This window comes from Morus notabilis, unplaced genomic scaffold (genome assembly GCF_000414095.1).
Source record: "Morus notabilis unplaced genomic scaffold, ASM41409v2 Scaffold2106, whole genome shotgun sequence".
Lineage (NCBI taxonomy): Eukaryota > Viridiplantae > Streptophyta > Magnoliopsida > Rosales > Moraceae > Morus > Morus notabilis.
In genome coordinates this window covers 67,097-81,472 of record NW_010358656.1, presented here as the reverse complement: position 1 = coordinate 81,472, position 14,376 = coordinate 67,097, and the positions used below count along the sequence as shown (strand labels likewise).

Below are 14,376 nucleotides of genomic sequence, written 5' to 3'. Positions count from 1 at the left end.
GCCTTTCTTTTCTTCTAAGATAACAAAAAAATGGTAAAAAAAAAACAATAAATACAAAAACAAAAAAACAAGAAAAGCAAACAAAGTTGTTAACCAAAGTATTATGACTGGCACACTAAGAGCCTGACCATTGAGCGGTCATAGTACTATGACCGACGATCATAATTCTATGACCGCCCATCATGCAGACTCGCTCATAGTGTTATGACTGATGGCCGGTCATAAGACATTCACATAGTGCGGTTACGGTACTATGATCGACAGTCATAATGCTATGACCGCAGGCTCATCAGTCAAGAATCACACTATGAGTCTGCCTGCTTGATGGCCGGTCATAGTACTATGACTGCACGCTGTGCCTGTCTTATGACCGGTCATAATACAACTACTGATCGGTCATAATGATATGACTGGCCATCAAGCAGAGTCAGACCAAATAAGGAGTACAATGACAACAAAAAATTTCAAATAACTGACCTTATATGCTTTTATTTCCTCTTCCAAAGCTTTTTTTTTCTTCTAAGATGACAAAAAATGGTAAAAGAAAAAAAAATAATAAATACCTAAAAAAAACAAATAAACAAGAAAAGCCAACAAAGTTTTTACATTTGTCTTGAAATCCGCCATTGACCTCGCCTGTTTCGTGGTTGATTTCTCCGGCAAAAACGGTAGTGGTCGTTAGGATTTCTTGGTCTCTGCGCACAACCACATTGGTTCTCCTCCTCCTCTCTCTATTTTGAATATTTAAATTATAAAAGGCTTTATAATATATATTCAAAGCTTTAAAATTAAAATGGGGCACAATTATTATTTTAACTCAAATAAAAATAACTTAATCTCACTTTTACTGGCATGGTGATACTAATTGTGAAAGTATAAAAAAATGGTGCTAAAATTAATAATCATTTTCTCAGGAGTGTTATTATTGAAATTAACCCTTATATATATACACAACAAAATTCAGCACTTGACCACTTATGTGCCCATACCTAAACAAAAGCCCGCGTATTACAACGGACTGTCAAAATTGCAATGCGCTAGAGTACAAAACAAGAAATTTAGGCCTCAAGAACGCGCTCAAATTTTAATTTGTCACGGTATTATACCCATTCAAAATTTGTTTCTTTGGGCAAAAGCAAAGCAACGAGACAATCTGGTGTTGTACTAGGTGGAATTGAGAGCATAGAGCACACATCAAGTGAGTAAGGAAGGATGAAGAGCAGCCTTGCCCAAATCGATTTCGAAGCTGGAATCTTTATCACGCCGGCACATTCTCTCTGCTTCAAGTATGATATGAAATCCTGAAACTGCAGAAACAAAAATTGTTAAGACACATTACTGATGAAAGTCTAAGCAATAGATGTCAGAAACGTGTTCTATAGCAAATAGACAAAGGACGCCTAGGAGGTCAAAAACCACCTAATGAAACTATATTGCAACGCAATTTATGGAAATAGTATAACTCACTCCTTTATGGTCGTTGGGAGAAGATGGGAAGAGTCTGCATATTTCCCTCTGCATTACAAGCCAAAAAAATCCATCAAGAACGCATTTAAATTGATGAAATATAATTGCGGGATCAGATGGGAACGTTATGATACTCACTTTATGCGGTGGAGTGTTAGTAAATGTCGACTGCACATGCCGAAAGTCTGTCCGTTTGGTCATATCTAATTTGGCTGGCCATCTGCACCAAATTACCAGGAAACTTACGTAAACAGAATGTTGTCCGTGTTTGAAAAGGGTGGAAAAACAAAGACCAGATTCAAGGAAAATTGATGGCAGCAAAACACAAAATGCCCTTACTCTGTAGGTTCGGACATGGCATTGGAATACTTGAAAACATCTGAATCAACTCTCAGAGCATAAATTGTGCAATAATGAACCCCACTTTTACATAATTGTCCTTGCCACTGGTACTGTGGACACTGTCCTGAACTTTCCACTTGGAGTGATTCTGCAACAGGTGGGGGTGGAGGTGGAGGTGGAGAACTAGGTGGAGGAGGAACTTGAGGCAAAGGTGGTGGAGATGGAGGCAAAGGAGGTGGTATCTCTGGGGGAGGAGGGGGCAAAGACGTTAATGGTGGTGGTGGGAGTGGTGGCGGTACCATGGGCAACGAAAACGTCGGGTCAAAATGCTGCATTGGAGTTAGACGTTAATGGTGGTGGTGGGAGTGGTGGCGGTACCATGGGCAACGAAAATGTCGGGTCAAAATGCTGCATTGGAGTTCCCTGTATTTGCGAAAGTGGAGTGACAGAGGCTGGCACAAAAGGAGCTGCAAGAGCATTACCATGCACATTATTAGGCACTGCAACTGGCGAGATCGGGTTCAACGGAAAATTGTGATGCAAACCCCGTGAATCCCAAGAACTATTCGGAGGAAGGTAGGAGGGTCGCATAAAGGGAGATGACTGAATATGTGGCGGAGGGGGTACGGGAGGTCCTTGTGTTGCCACATGAATGCTTGGAACGCTCCCTGGTGCAGGATGCAGCTCCATTTCAGGTTTTGTATACATCCACTTCTGTTCCATTGCACCAGAAACAACATGGCTACCTGATAACATAATCATTCAACATCCAATTGCTTTATCAGAGGAAGTGGGATTGGAGACAGAATACGAAGTGCCAGTTCATATCTTATGAGATAAACTATTACCTCCATGTGAAGGATCCACTACCATGTTCACGTCACTACCATCAATTTTTCTGGAACCTACTTCAGACATCTCATTACTAACAGACACCGCTCTGTTGACTGGATGTCCACCTTGTGCTGCAGTCCCATGATTCTCTGATGTTAATCTAGGAGATACAAGCTCCATGTAGTGGCTTTCAGGTCTCACTGAGAAAGGTGCAGAAACGTGCATTCTCTGTTGACTGCTCAAAACAACAAGGCAATATACAGTAAGGAAAACGATTAACTAATTCAAAGTCTCAATAGAACCACACCAGTATATTCATGATTCTACAGTGTAAACAATAAAAACGTAACATACATCCGACTCCCAAGTCCCAACTCCTAAGTACCATTTTAGAATTTACATATTTCTGTAGTTGATCTCATTAACTTGAGACAGCAATCTTGGAAATTCATTATCAAGCAACTTAGATATGAGTAGTGAAGAGATATGGACCTGTATACGAACTTGTACTAGAATACAAATCCAAAGACAATAGAGGCCAAAAGACCACTTTAAATCTACTTCTACAAGAAAGAAATGGAGATTTAAGGTTAGGAAAATGACGGAAATCACACCTGTTACACATGTTTCCATGGTTGTTTCCGACATCAACATGTGTAGGAGTAGGTGCAGATCTTGCACCATCCATATGACAGAGTGGAACATTAGTTTGTCCCCCGTTAAGAGGTTGTGGAGGATTACTTCTTTCCTTACGATGCTGTCTCAGATGTGCCATTACAGCAGCAGCTTCTTCAGGAGTTTCAAGTTCCATTAGCAATGCACATTCATTCTTAAGATCAGTAACCATGGAAGGACCCCTGTAAAGCACTTTTCTTGACTCATGCAGAATTTCATCCTTTGCCCACTGACTTGAAACATTTCCAATATAAACTTGACAACTAGAACCAACAGCAACACCATTCATAACACCCCTAGTACCCAACCCTGTATCCATAAACTTTATGCGACATTGGAAATGTCTACGCAGATAATCCCGAGCCTTTATAGCATCAAAAGTGTTCCTATATTCAACCACACAAAACCCTTTCATCGGGAAGGAAAAGAATTGTTCAATTGGACCAAACCTTTCGAGTTCAAATCTTAGATGAGCTTCAGAAATGTTGGGTCCTAAAAGGCCCACCCAGAGCTGTCTGGAAGCAGAGAAAACATCCATGGCTGCAGGTTCTCCATCAGAATACCAAACAATTTGAGGAGCGGTGCCCAAATGGTTTTTAGGAGACGCAAAAGGATTGCTTGCACCTCCACTAGATCTCAGAGTGGGCGACCAAAAGTCCATTTTTGTAACTTGGTTATTGTCAACATTGACAGCAAGGTTTCTACCATCAAATGAGTTAGTCCGGAATTCTGATGGCGTCCTTTTGACAGGTGAAACCATTCGGTGAATCATTGGATCCCTGGACATAGACGACTTTCCATGCTTGATGTCTCCAGGCTCTGCGGTTCCAAAGTCCATGGGCCTCACAGCACTACTATCTTGATTGCCAGATATTAAGTGGGCATTAGCTCCATTGCGAGAACTCGAATATTGGACTGAATCAATTTCAGCAACAATAACATCACTGGATTGACGACGGACTCTTGTATTAGTATCTACACCAGACATTTCACTAGAAGTTTCATGCTGATAAGAGATACCAGGAACCAAATTCGATCGGCTGAAAGATTCAGACAAATCAAAATCTCGAACATGACTGTCTACTCGATTGTTTTCAACACCTGATATTTCCGCAAATGATTCAACAATACCTTTCATGACAGATTTTAACTCTGAAAAGGCTTTGGAAGATGACACTTTAGATATCTTATTATACATTGAGAATATCCAACTTCGAAAGGATGGATCTTTGCCAAGAACCTGATATTTCAAAAAGAAATCCAGTCACGGAAGCAATTAGTGAGCTAAGATGAGAGCAAATGGACACCATCCTTGATTAATAGAATAGTACTTTCTGACCCCGAAAGCGAAAAAAAGTATTCTAGCCTAGCCACAAAATATTAGGATGTCCGCTTAAGTAAATGACATAGAACCACCCTAAATAATACCTGTGCCAAGAAGCAGTTGTCTGTAACCGACGATGCGTCTGGAGAAACATTGTTGCCATCTGATACAAGCTCCTCACCAATGGCTTTATTGCCTCCGGTGAGTGTTTCAATGGAACTTGTACTCGGTCTATGCTCACTACTAGTATTTTCAAATGGAGGGGTCTCATCAAGATCGAGCTTTCTTGTCAACTGGCTTAGAAAATAAAGTCCTTTTTGAACTCCCTCTGATGCAGTAGTGTTGAACAGATCAAAACAAGCAGCAAGCAAATTTTTTGGATAACGAAAGAAAATCCTAAACAGACTAAGAACACGTAATTTGAATAGTACAATAAGCGGAGATTCATTTTCATCTGAAAATTTTTGTTTCAGCTCATTAAATTTATCAGCAGAATCTTGTATTTGTACAATTTCTTTTCCAAAAAACTGAAAGATGTCCTTCTCCTCAATGGAGGATATGAAAAAGGCGAGAGCGTTCTGCAAAACTTCAGAGCAAATTCCCTGGATCACAGACGATGTTGGTGCTTCTGAACAAGCCGCGCAACAAATATCAGAGAGGCCAAGAATACAGGATCTAGCAGTCTGAAACGCAATACTTTCAGCATCCTCTCCGCTATTTATCATGGCCAAGCTCCAATTATGCATGTTGATGACAACATTAGCCGCAGCTTCAAGAGCAGTTGGACAGTATGATGCATATCGAGGAATCAGGTCAGCCACAATGCGCTGTACGCTTGTAGAACCTACAACGTTAGCAGGCAGGTCACCACATTGAAGAAAAAATAATTTGAAACCTAAACATATTCCTGCATATTATCTTCTTTTTCACGTTTTGCGTGAAAAATCTCATTGATTGAATCATTGCAAATCATTCTTGACTATATTCTTGCTAATGGGACCCTAGCACAAATCAACTGGAAGCAAATATATATGCAGTTTAATAGTTTAAGTGCTGATGTTGTCTCTGACACTATACTTGAGAACCTACTCGATTCTAATGCATAGGAAAGTTACTATCCAGTCTTTCATTTCGCAATCAGTATAAGAATTTAAGGCATTATAACAGTGGGAAATGCAATTATCACATAAAAAACGGCAAAGCCAAAACCCTAATTCCCCAAAGTTCCTAATGAAATTAGGAATTTTACTTTAAACGAACTAAAATTTGTTTTTAAAAAGCTAAATTATAATTCCATTCACCATTTCCACGCAAAAAGAAAAAAAAAAAACAGTAAAAATCAGCTACTAGAATCTCAAAACACGAAATATACTTTATCAAATTTCACAAAAGCTTATCAAAAATCAGATTCTACTTCACGAGATAAGAAAAACCCAAGCAATTTTTAAAACTTAATACTTAGAGCAGTATCAAACCTAGATTTTGAGTTCGCGAATTAATGGAAACACGATTGGACCAAAAGGGCGAAAAGCAAGACGGACCTCTAGAAGCAGTGATGAGGGAGAGATAAGCCTGTTCTAGGTCGGGAGCGATAAAAGACTCCTTCTTCTGCGAGAGGCAAAACTTAATTCGCTTGTAGCAGTCGTAGACGCTCCGAATCTCCTCCCTATTCCTCCGCTTCTTGAGAATTTCCTCCTGCGACGGCGGAGGCGAAACGGCGGCGTTTTGCGGTGTGACTAGGGTTTGTGGCGGCGCTGGTTCTGGCTCTGGTTCTTGCTGGACTGCTTCGTATAGCCTCCGCTTCTTTGGAGGCTGCTCTACCGCGGCCATGGCCACAAAGAGAGCGAAGGAAACGCGCGCTCCGTTCAGATATTTGGGTCGGTGACTAAACTATATCATCAGACATTATTATTGTATTTGTGTCCGAAGAAGAGGGGTTTTGAGGGTTCGAACTGCCGTCGCGTTACATTTCCAATTCGATCATCGATGGGACTCTTTGCGGCTAGGAAGTCGTGAAATTACAGATCTAACCTGCTCATTTCAAGTAGGGGAAGAAGGGTCCCACCACAAAAGAACCGATCAACCGTTTCATTTACGCGCGGGTTTTGTATGTTAAGTAGAAGGATTATTTTGTAAATGCTCTTGTTTTAAAATGCTCTTTGATTTTGTAAAATAAATTAGAATACTCCCGATCTATAAAAAAAACATGTTAAATTCTCTTTTCATCCAGTTTCGTGTATTTAATGGTCGGAAAGTGAATACGTGGCAATAAAAAATAAATATTAAAAGTCGATTGTATCTCATTAAGATTAACTTAAGATATTAAATTGTGATTGAACCTGGCTATAAAAATATAATTTAATATTAAAAAATAAATAAATCAACAAATTATTTTTCATAAAATGTCTTCTTCCTCTACCTCTCAAAGTACAGACTAATCCTTCAGAAAAGAAGAAAGTGCATACTAGGAGACATTTGATTCATGAATTAAAATCATGTGATTAAAATTATTTTTGATTTACGTGTATTTTTTTTTAAGAGAAAACACTATAGTGAATCATGAATTATGATTCAAATCATAATTTGAATCCTCCAACTAAACGTCTCCTAAATAACTGTCAAATTTATATTAAAATCTAATTTATTTTACTAATTTAAGTTTTTAATTTTAATTTTATTATAATTAAAAATTTTCATAAAAAATTATATTTAATTTTTTTTTATTACTGGTATAAGTTCTCCTAAAAGTCACGTCTTAAAAGCTCAATCACCTTCAAACCAGTAAAAGCAACATATCCAAATTCAATCTCACCCAAATACGTCCAAAATAAAAACAAGGGTTTCGTTTGGAAAAAACCTAAGCCTCGTCGGCCGCCGCCCCTCCAATGCCTTCCGACCCCGCCCTTCTACGACCCAGCCCCTGCCACCCCCACAGCCGTGCAGCCCATGCCATGTCGCCCTCATCCGCACGCGAAGCCAGATCTCATTGCAGCCCCAACTTGCACCCTCCCCTTTGCGCCCCCTCGCAACCCAGATCATGAATCCCTCTGGTTCGACTTCGTTTTGGTCGAGCTTCCACAGGTGCTTCGATGGAGTTTTGGATTTGAAGATTTGGGGATTCTAAGATTAGGGTTTGTAGGGTTGGGATTACATCGCCATGTATACGCATGTTTTAGTGGGATTGAATCTGAATTTGATTTCCCTGAAAAAAAAAAATGAATTTGGTGATTTTGTTGTGTCAGTGATGTTTGGGTTTTGTGTTTGAAACAAGAATTAAACGTATTTCTTGCGACAGAGAAGAGGAAGAGAGAGAGAGAGAGGGGGAGAGAAAAGAGAAAAGGAAAGAAAGAGAATATAATTTTTTTTTTTTAAAGTTTTTCTATTGTTATACTTTAATACTTAAATCTTTTTTTTTGTGTGTGAATAATAGTAATGATTTTAATTAATTTTTAATACACGTCATGTCAATAAATCATTTTTAATGGCTTTATTTAATTCTTAAAGACATGCCACATCATCAGATGAGTTAAGAGAATATACAGAATTAAACCGAAAATGTGTTTTGAACTGTTTTCTATACAGTATGGGGTATTTTGAACGATTTTCAAAAATCAAAGGGTATATTAAATAGGGTATAGATCAGATGACATTTATAAAAATAATCATAAAAAGAAAATAATAAATTTGATTATGGTGTTCACCGATCGAATTATGCGGATTAAGAATCAATATGCAATTCAATCTGTTTATGCGGATTGAAAAAAATCTCAATTCATTAACTGTGAGCCTATTCATTAGCTGTGAGCCTCCTAATCTAATCCAATCTGAATTTTGTAAATTGAATTATGCGTATTCATAAATTGACTTATATTTTAGATATTCTCATCAAATTAAATACAAAATTAAACACAAACATAACATAAAATTTAAATAGTTTCACAATCCATTACAACACAAAATCTAACATAAAATTTAAGACAGTAGAGAATGAATAGAGGATGCGGCGTCATGATTGATTAGGGTTCTGTTCTGTTCTACTAAAAATCTAAAATGAGTTGGGTTGGGCCTTATATTTGGATATGCAGTATAACATTCAGTCTTTCTCTTTTCCACTCATAATATACATTTATAGTTAAATATGTATATATACAATTTAAAAAAAATCTCTTATATATTATTATTAAAAATATATACAAAATATAGTATATATAATTTGGATTGTCAGATTATGCAGATAGAGAATTTCTCAATCAGCAATTCAATCCATTAATGCGGATTAAAAAAATCTCAATCCGTTACGAGTCTAAAATTTTATCAATCCAATCTAATTCGTCAGATTATATTGAATTATGAGGATTGAACGAATTGGTGAATTCGATGAGCACACTAAAATTTTTGATGAGGTAAAAGAGAGACCAAAACTGGGAGAAAAATACCCGTTCAAGGTGAAATTCGGGCTCGGGCGGGCGGCCCCAAAATCTCGGGCGGGTCGGGTTCGGGCTCGGGCAAATCCTCGGGCTTTTCGGGCGGTCGCGGGCGGCCCGTCCAAAGTTCCAGCACTACTCATAATATACATTTATAGTTAAATATGTATATATACAATTTAAAAAAAAATCTCTTATATATTATTATTAAAAATATATACAAAATATAGTATATATAATTTGGATTGTCAGATTATACAGATAGAGAATTTCTCAATCAACAATTCAATCCATTAATGCGGATTGAAAAAATCTCAATCCGAGTCTAAAATTTTATCAATCCAATCTAATTCGTCAGATTATATTGAATTATGAGGATTGAACGGATTGGTGAATTTGATGAGCACACTAAAATTTTTGATGAGGTAAAAGAGAGACCAAAAATGGCAGAAAAATAAAATTAATCTTTCTAATAAGTTTATTTATTTTGTATGATGTTGAATTTAATGTAAAATCAATATTGTTTTATTCAAAATCGTCCCTTTTTTTTATTTAAGTTGCTTGAGTTGGTCTACTTTAATAAATGGGTAATTATAATTGGAAAGGTCAATAACAAAAAAGAGACTAATATGAAAAGGTAAGTTTGCACTTCTACCTTCCTTAGCCTGGAGTTTAAACTCTCAATCTAAGTTTTTCATTTAAGAAATAAAAATAAAAGAAGAGAACAAAAGATTTTATAAAAGATTTCTCCATAACCTCGTTTCTCTATTGGTAACTATAACCTCGTTTCTTGATTAAATAAAATAAAAACCACCCCTTAGAAGGGGGAGAAAACTATCAAAATTTTATGGTATGATACGGGAGAAAAATAATAGAATATTTCTGTTTTGAATGATAACATTTGTATAATTTTAACTATTTTTTATTTTAATATGATTTTAATCAGATATTTATTTAAAACAAAACAAAAAACAAAAAGCAAAACATTCGTGAACATACACTACTTGTAGGATATCCTTCAATAAGGATATACTTCAATAAAAAGCTAAAACGAAACAGAACAACTAATGAATGTTTCACTTGTTACAACACTCATTAACATGGTAAAAATCACAATATATGTACAAAGAAGGCCTATTGATCACACACTCCTTTTTATTAATAGTAAAAAAGTCATACAATACTAATTGCGTCCATGTACCTTAAGCATATCATCATCTGCATATTGCACCGTAAATTTTTGGTTTTAACATTTTAGACCCTAAACTTTAATATCTTTAGTAATACAACCCAATCAATAACGAACGTCAATTAAAGGATTACAATCAAAATCCACAATGTCAAAATTTTAAAAAAATCAGGGTCTAATTGGCAATGAAAAGTTAAGGATGCATTTGTCTAAAAATCTTGGACAATTTCCGGCTATCGATTGACATCCATTAGTTATTTAACCACAATCGCTACAAATTTTAAAATTTAAAATGTTATCTGTCAAAATTAAAAATTCGAAGTGTAAGTTGTCAAATACTGAAAGTTCACAATCTGCACCAATGAAATTAACTTTCTTTCATGACCACCCCACAAATCTAACACTTTAATGAGAATATAAGTACCGTATTAAGGATCCAGATTTACATTCCAATATACTACTAGAATTTGAAGAGAAAATTGAGGGAAAAGAATTGCACTTTATAAGATATTGAGTTTCTATATTAAAAGGTTAACTTATTTAAGTAGGGTGGTTCAGTATTCTTATATGAGTGTGATTAAGTTTGTATTTAGACGATGTGAGACTCGTGCATTTTACCCTTAATACGCTCCTGTAAGATTATGCTCCGCTAGGAGTCACTAATCTTGTTTTGATGGATCGACCCAGCTCGTTTAAGTAATGAGTTCTGAAACCATATTAGAATTTGAGAATAAAAGTCACGGAGAAGAATTGCACTTTATAAGGTATTAGACTTTAGGATAACCTGTTTAAGTGAGATTTCTCAATATTCTTGTATAGCTGTGATTAAGTTTGTATTTAAATGATGTATGACTCGGACATTTTAAGATAGAAGCTAGATATTCAGCAACAACGACCAAATCCAATTGGCCTATGGATGATATTTGCCCAGGATCGGAATGAAAGGTCAACTAGTGCTCTTTTATAACGAACTCTTCAACAACTTTAAAACGTTTATAGGGTACAAAAGGACAAATTGTGCAGTATAACTGAATATATCTCACTTCAAGGCACTAATATTTCTTCCGACTTTTTTCATGTATTTTTATGATGCCTATAAATGTGTGTTAACATGCATATATAAATAACATTATTATCATAACCCTTTATGCATAGCTCGACAACATTCTGTTCAATCATGAAATTCCTGCGGGAATAATCGTTTTCATATTACTGCACAAATATTATCATGATCAAAGATCTTTTCCTTTTTGCACGCTGAGCTGAACTTCTTTGTATTAAATCAATTTATTTTAAACCGTATTTATATTACGGATAGCAATTGAGATTTAATCGAAGTCATTCCTTCGTTTATCATGAGCGTCCCTTTTTTTTTTTTTTTTTTTTTTGCTGAATATTAGATATGGAAGAATAGTTGTATGTACAAGTAAACGTGTAAACTCTTAACTAATTATGAAATGATCATGTCTCCCACTCTTGTAGTCAAACCTTGTTAAATTAGCCAGATTTTAATTAATTAGTAATATATATTTTTCTACAAACCTGAATACGTGTTACACCTGTTAAGTCAAATCCAGCCATTATTAATTTAAAACTCTTACGTACTATATAGTTAGATGCTAAAATGTCCAAATAATTTTGTGAAAAAGTGCTACTAATTATATATTTTATCCAAATATTATTTATTGATCATTTCCAAGATCACACGTATGAATTATGTACTCTCGTGTTAAGGACATACATATTAATATGCATGAAGAGATCGAGAGAAACTGCATTACCAAACCTTGGAAATTGATCATTTCCAAGGTTTATTATCTTTCTTAAACAGTATTCTTATTAAGAAGGGCTCAATTTAAGAGAGAAATTTAACAGACAGGAAAATAATTATATAAAAGGAAATCAAAGAAGCGTATTCCTTTTAATTTTCTAAGTTAAATATATTCGTATAAAAAAATCCAAACCGTATACACAAATAGTGTTGGAAGAAATACTCGATTTTTGCTTGGTATACGTAGATAATGCATTGGCCGGAAGTTATAAATTAGTATTATTTCCATATTGTAGATGACGTGTACATTAGAAAATACTGGGGATTCTCCTCGTGATTCTCAACTTATACTCATTAAAGTAACAAAATAAAAACATTTTCCTCTCATTTCGTTTTTTTATAGCACTGATTGAATTTGACATTTAAAAATTATAAAAAAATTAATACAACAGCTTCCATCTGATGTCATACAAGTTCAGAAAGCTTCTTGTTGAGGCCGATATCCATTCCATTATAAGCTATCGGAGCATACATCCATAGATCATCGGAACTCAAAAGCTACAAGCAAAAATAAAACACATGAATTAGTAACAATGTATAAAAACAAAAATCAAAATTTTGCAAATTTTTTGTTTTTTGTTTTTTCACGTTTGTTTAATTTCTCACCTTGATTTGAAGTTGCAAAAATTTCACATAATGGACAGCCTCTTCAAGCATTGTGCTTATGTCTACCTGTGACATATTTTTATGAAACATATCAGTATTAGATTTTGATCATATGTCTTAGATAAGAACAGTTAGATTATTAGATTAGGATACTAAATATCACTAACCTTTGTTCCGCTGGGGACAAGATTTTGTAAGATCTTCAATCTCTCATTAATCCTCTCTCTTCTTTTCTGCAAGATTTAATCAATAACGAATTAGTGACACATTCTATTATAAATTGAGCACTTGCTCAAGAATGTATTACTGCATTCTTATTATTTTTGAAGGTGATGAACTAATTATAGTTGTACCCTTGCATATAGGCTTTGGGGATCGGTGGCAGAGCCTCTGCTGGCTCTGGCCTTGCCGCTCAAATTAACAGCCGTTAACGACTTGGTGTCCGAAATCGCTCCGCCGTTATTCTCTTGAGAAGCATTGTCATCCTCTGAGCTGTAACTACTAGTGCTCTGTCCATCTATTCCGGTGTTGTTCTCTTCCTCTTTGCCATTTGGAGCCTGCACTTTTAATTGTCTCTTCTTTGGCCACTCCACATTTTTCTTATTCTTTTGAGCCTGCATTTTTAAAAGGAAAAAAAAAAATGGTGACACGATTAATTAGAAAACTTTCCTTAAAAACAAAGTCATTGAAACATATAACAGCATTAACTGAACTTACATCGCTCGAAACCCTGGCTTTCTTCTTCGGGTTCGGCGGTGATTCGGGGTTGATTTTGTCCAGTTCCGCTGCATCGGACATTCTTTTACGATGATTACCATAATCTTCCTTAACATTGCAGAAAGCTTCACCCATGATTACATTAATGTCACTCAATGCAGGGATATTGTATGACCCATCAACATTGTTCTTCTCATGATCCGTAAGGAAAATAGGCAATGAAACATCATTTGTCACCGGAATGTGACAAGAATCACTAAAGTAATAACTCTCCTGAGTCGCGGAAGTACTGGTGTAACTACTTTCTTGAGAAAGGTATTGGAGATTAGAGTTGAGGGAATCTAATGTGTGAAATAGGCTCTCAGTGTTGGCTTGATCATGATCACGAGAAATATTGGGGCAAAATGATGAAGAAGATTGGCCAAAGTGAGAATTGGGAAATGAACACTGACCCAGAAAGTGAGGTGTGAAGTCAAGATCCTCGGAGAACATTCTGCTAAAAGACTCCCAATCTCCTTCCGGAAAAGCTCCAATAGACTCCATTGATGTTCTTCTGTGCACTTGAGAAGTCTTTGGAGAAATAGAGAGGGGTAGTTAAGTTCTGTTTTTCTAGTGATAGCTAGTGCTTTAATTAGAAATCTTGATGCGTGCCTGAAGAGAACCCAAAGTTGGGCGTATTTATAGCTGATTTATGAATGCATACACTATATAATAAACTGACAAAGCGGGACCTAGTGGGGCCAAGGGGTTATTAATATTTTTTTTAATATTTTTATTTCTTTTAACATAGGTGGTATTTTTATTAGATCAAAGATAGATTATATTTTAGATCTACTACATCTATTAGAAATACCGAGATGGATATAATTAAACATCGTTTATAATAATGTAAAATACTTACGTGAAAATTACACCACATCGCAAATTTTTGAGAATGGCGTTGAAAATAACAATTTTTTTTTTAAAA

The 14,376-nt window shown here is 35.7% G+C and overlaps 2 protein-coding genes across 3 annotated transcripts; both read right to left on the bottom strand.

Moving 5' to 3' along the window:
* Positions 1-890: 890 nt before the first annotated feature.
* LOC21388734 lies at positions 891-7,981 on the bottom strand. Of its 2 annotated transcripts, XM_024162251.1 has the most exons (10): positions 7,500-7,981; positions 6,184-6,673; positions 4,747-5,486; positions 3,258-4,558; positions 2,658-2,878; positions 2,188-2,555; positions 1,807-2,108; positions 1,606-1,687; positions 1,468-1,515; positions 891-1,307 (listed from the first exon to the last, which is right to left on the bottom strand). In XM_024162251.1, exons 2-10 carry the CDS (start codon positions 6,470-6,472, stop codon positions 1,101-1,103), a joined length of 3,558 nt encoding a protein of 1,185 aa, XP_024018019.1. In that variant the 5' UTR covers positions 6,473-6,673; positions 7,500-7,981; the 3' UTR covers positions 891-1,100. The 2 variants fall into 2 exon arrangements, with proteins under 2 accessions (XP_024018019.1, XP_024018018.1); XM_024162250.1 differs by lacking the exon at positions 7,500-7,981 and having other exon boundaries at positions 6,184-6,790.
* A 4,510-nt stretch (positions 7,982-12,491) lies between these two features.
* On the bottom strand, positions 12,492-13,952 carry LOC21388732 (transcription factor bHLH85). Its single transcript, XM_010092931.1, has 5 exons — positions 13,410-13,952; positions 13,046-13,306; positions 12,860-12,925; positions 12,693-12,758; positions 12,492-12,584 (listed from the first exon to the last, which is right to left on the bottom strand). The coding sequence occupies exons 1-5, from the start codon at positions 13,950-13,952 to the stop codon at positions 12,492-12,494; spliced, it is 1,029 nt and encodes a 342-aa protein (XP_010091233.1).
* Between the last annotated feature and the right edge of the window lie 424 nt (positions 13,953-14,376).

Coding starts and splice junctions, on each gene's coding strand:
- LOC21388734 (XM_024162251.1), bottom strand. CDS start 6,472: ATGGCCGCGGTAGAGCAGCCTCCAAAGAAGCGGAGGCTATACGAAGCA. Junction 2,556..2,657: donor AGTGGATCCTTCACATGGAG/GTAATAGTTTAT, acceptor TTATGTTATCAG/GTAGCCATGTTGTTTCTGGT. Junction 1,516..1,605: donor CTAACACTCCACCGCATAAA/GTGAGTATCATA, acceptor CTTGTAATGCAG/AGGGAAATATGCAGACTCTT.
- LOC21388732 (XM_010092931.1), bottom strand. CDS start 13,952: ATGGAGTCTATTGGAGCTTTTCCGGAAGGAGATTGGGAGTCTTTTAGC. Junction 13,307..13,409: donor AAGCCAGGGTTTCGAGCGAT/GTAAGTTCAGTT, acceptor TTAAAAATGCAG/GCTCAAAAGAATAAGAAAAA. Junction 12,759..12,859: donor TTGTCCCCAGCGGAACAAAG/GTTAGTGATATT, acceptor AATATGTCACAG/GTAGACATAAGCACAATGCT.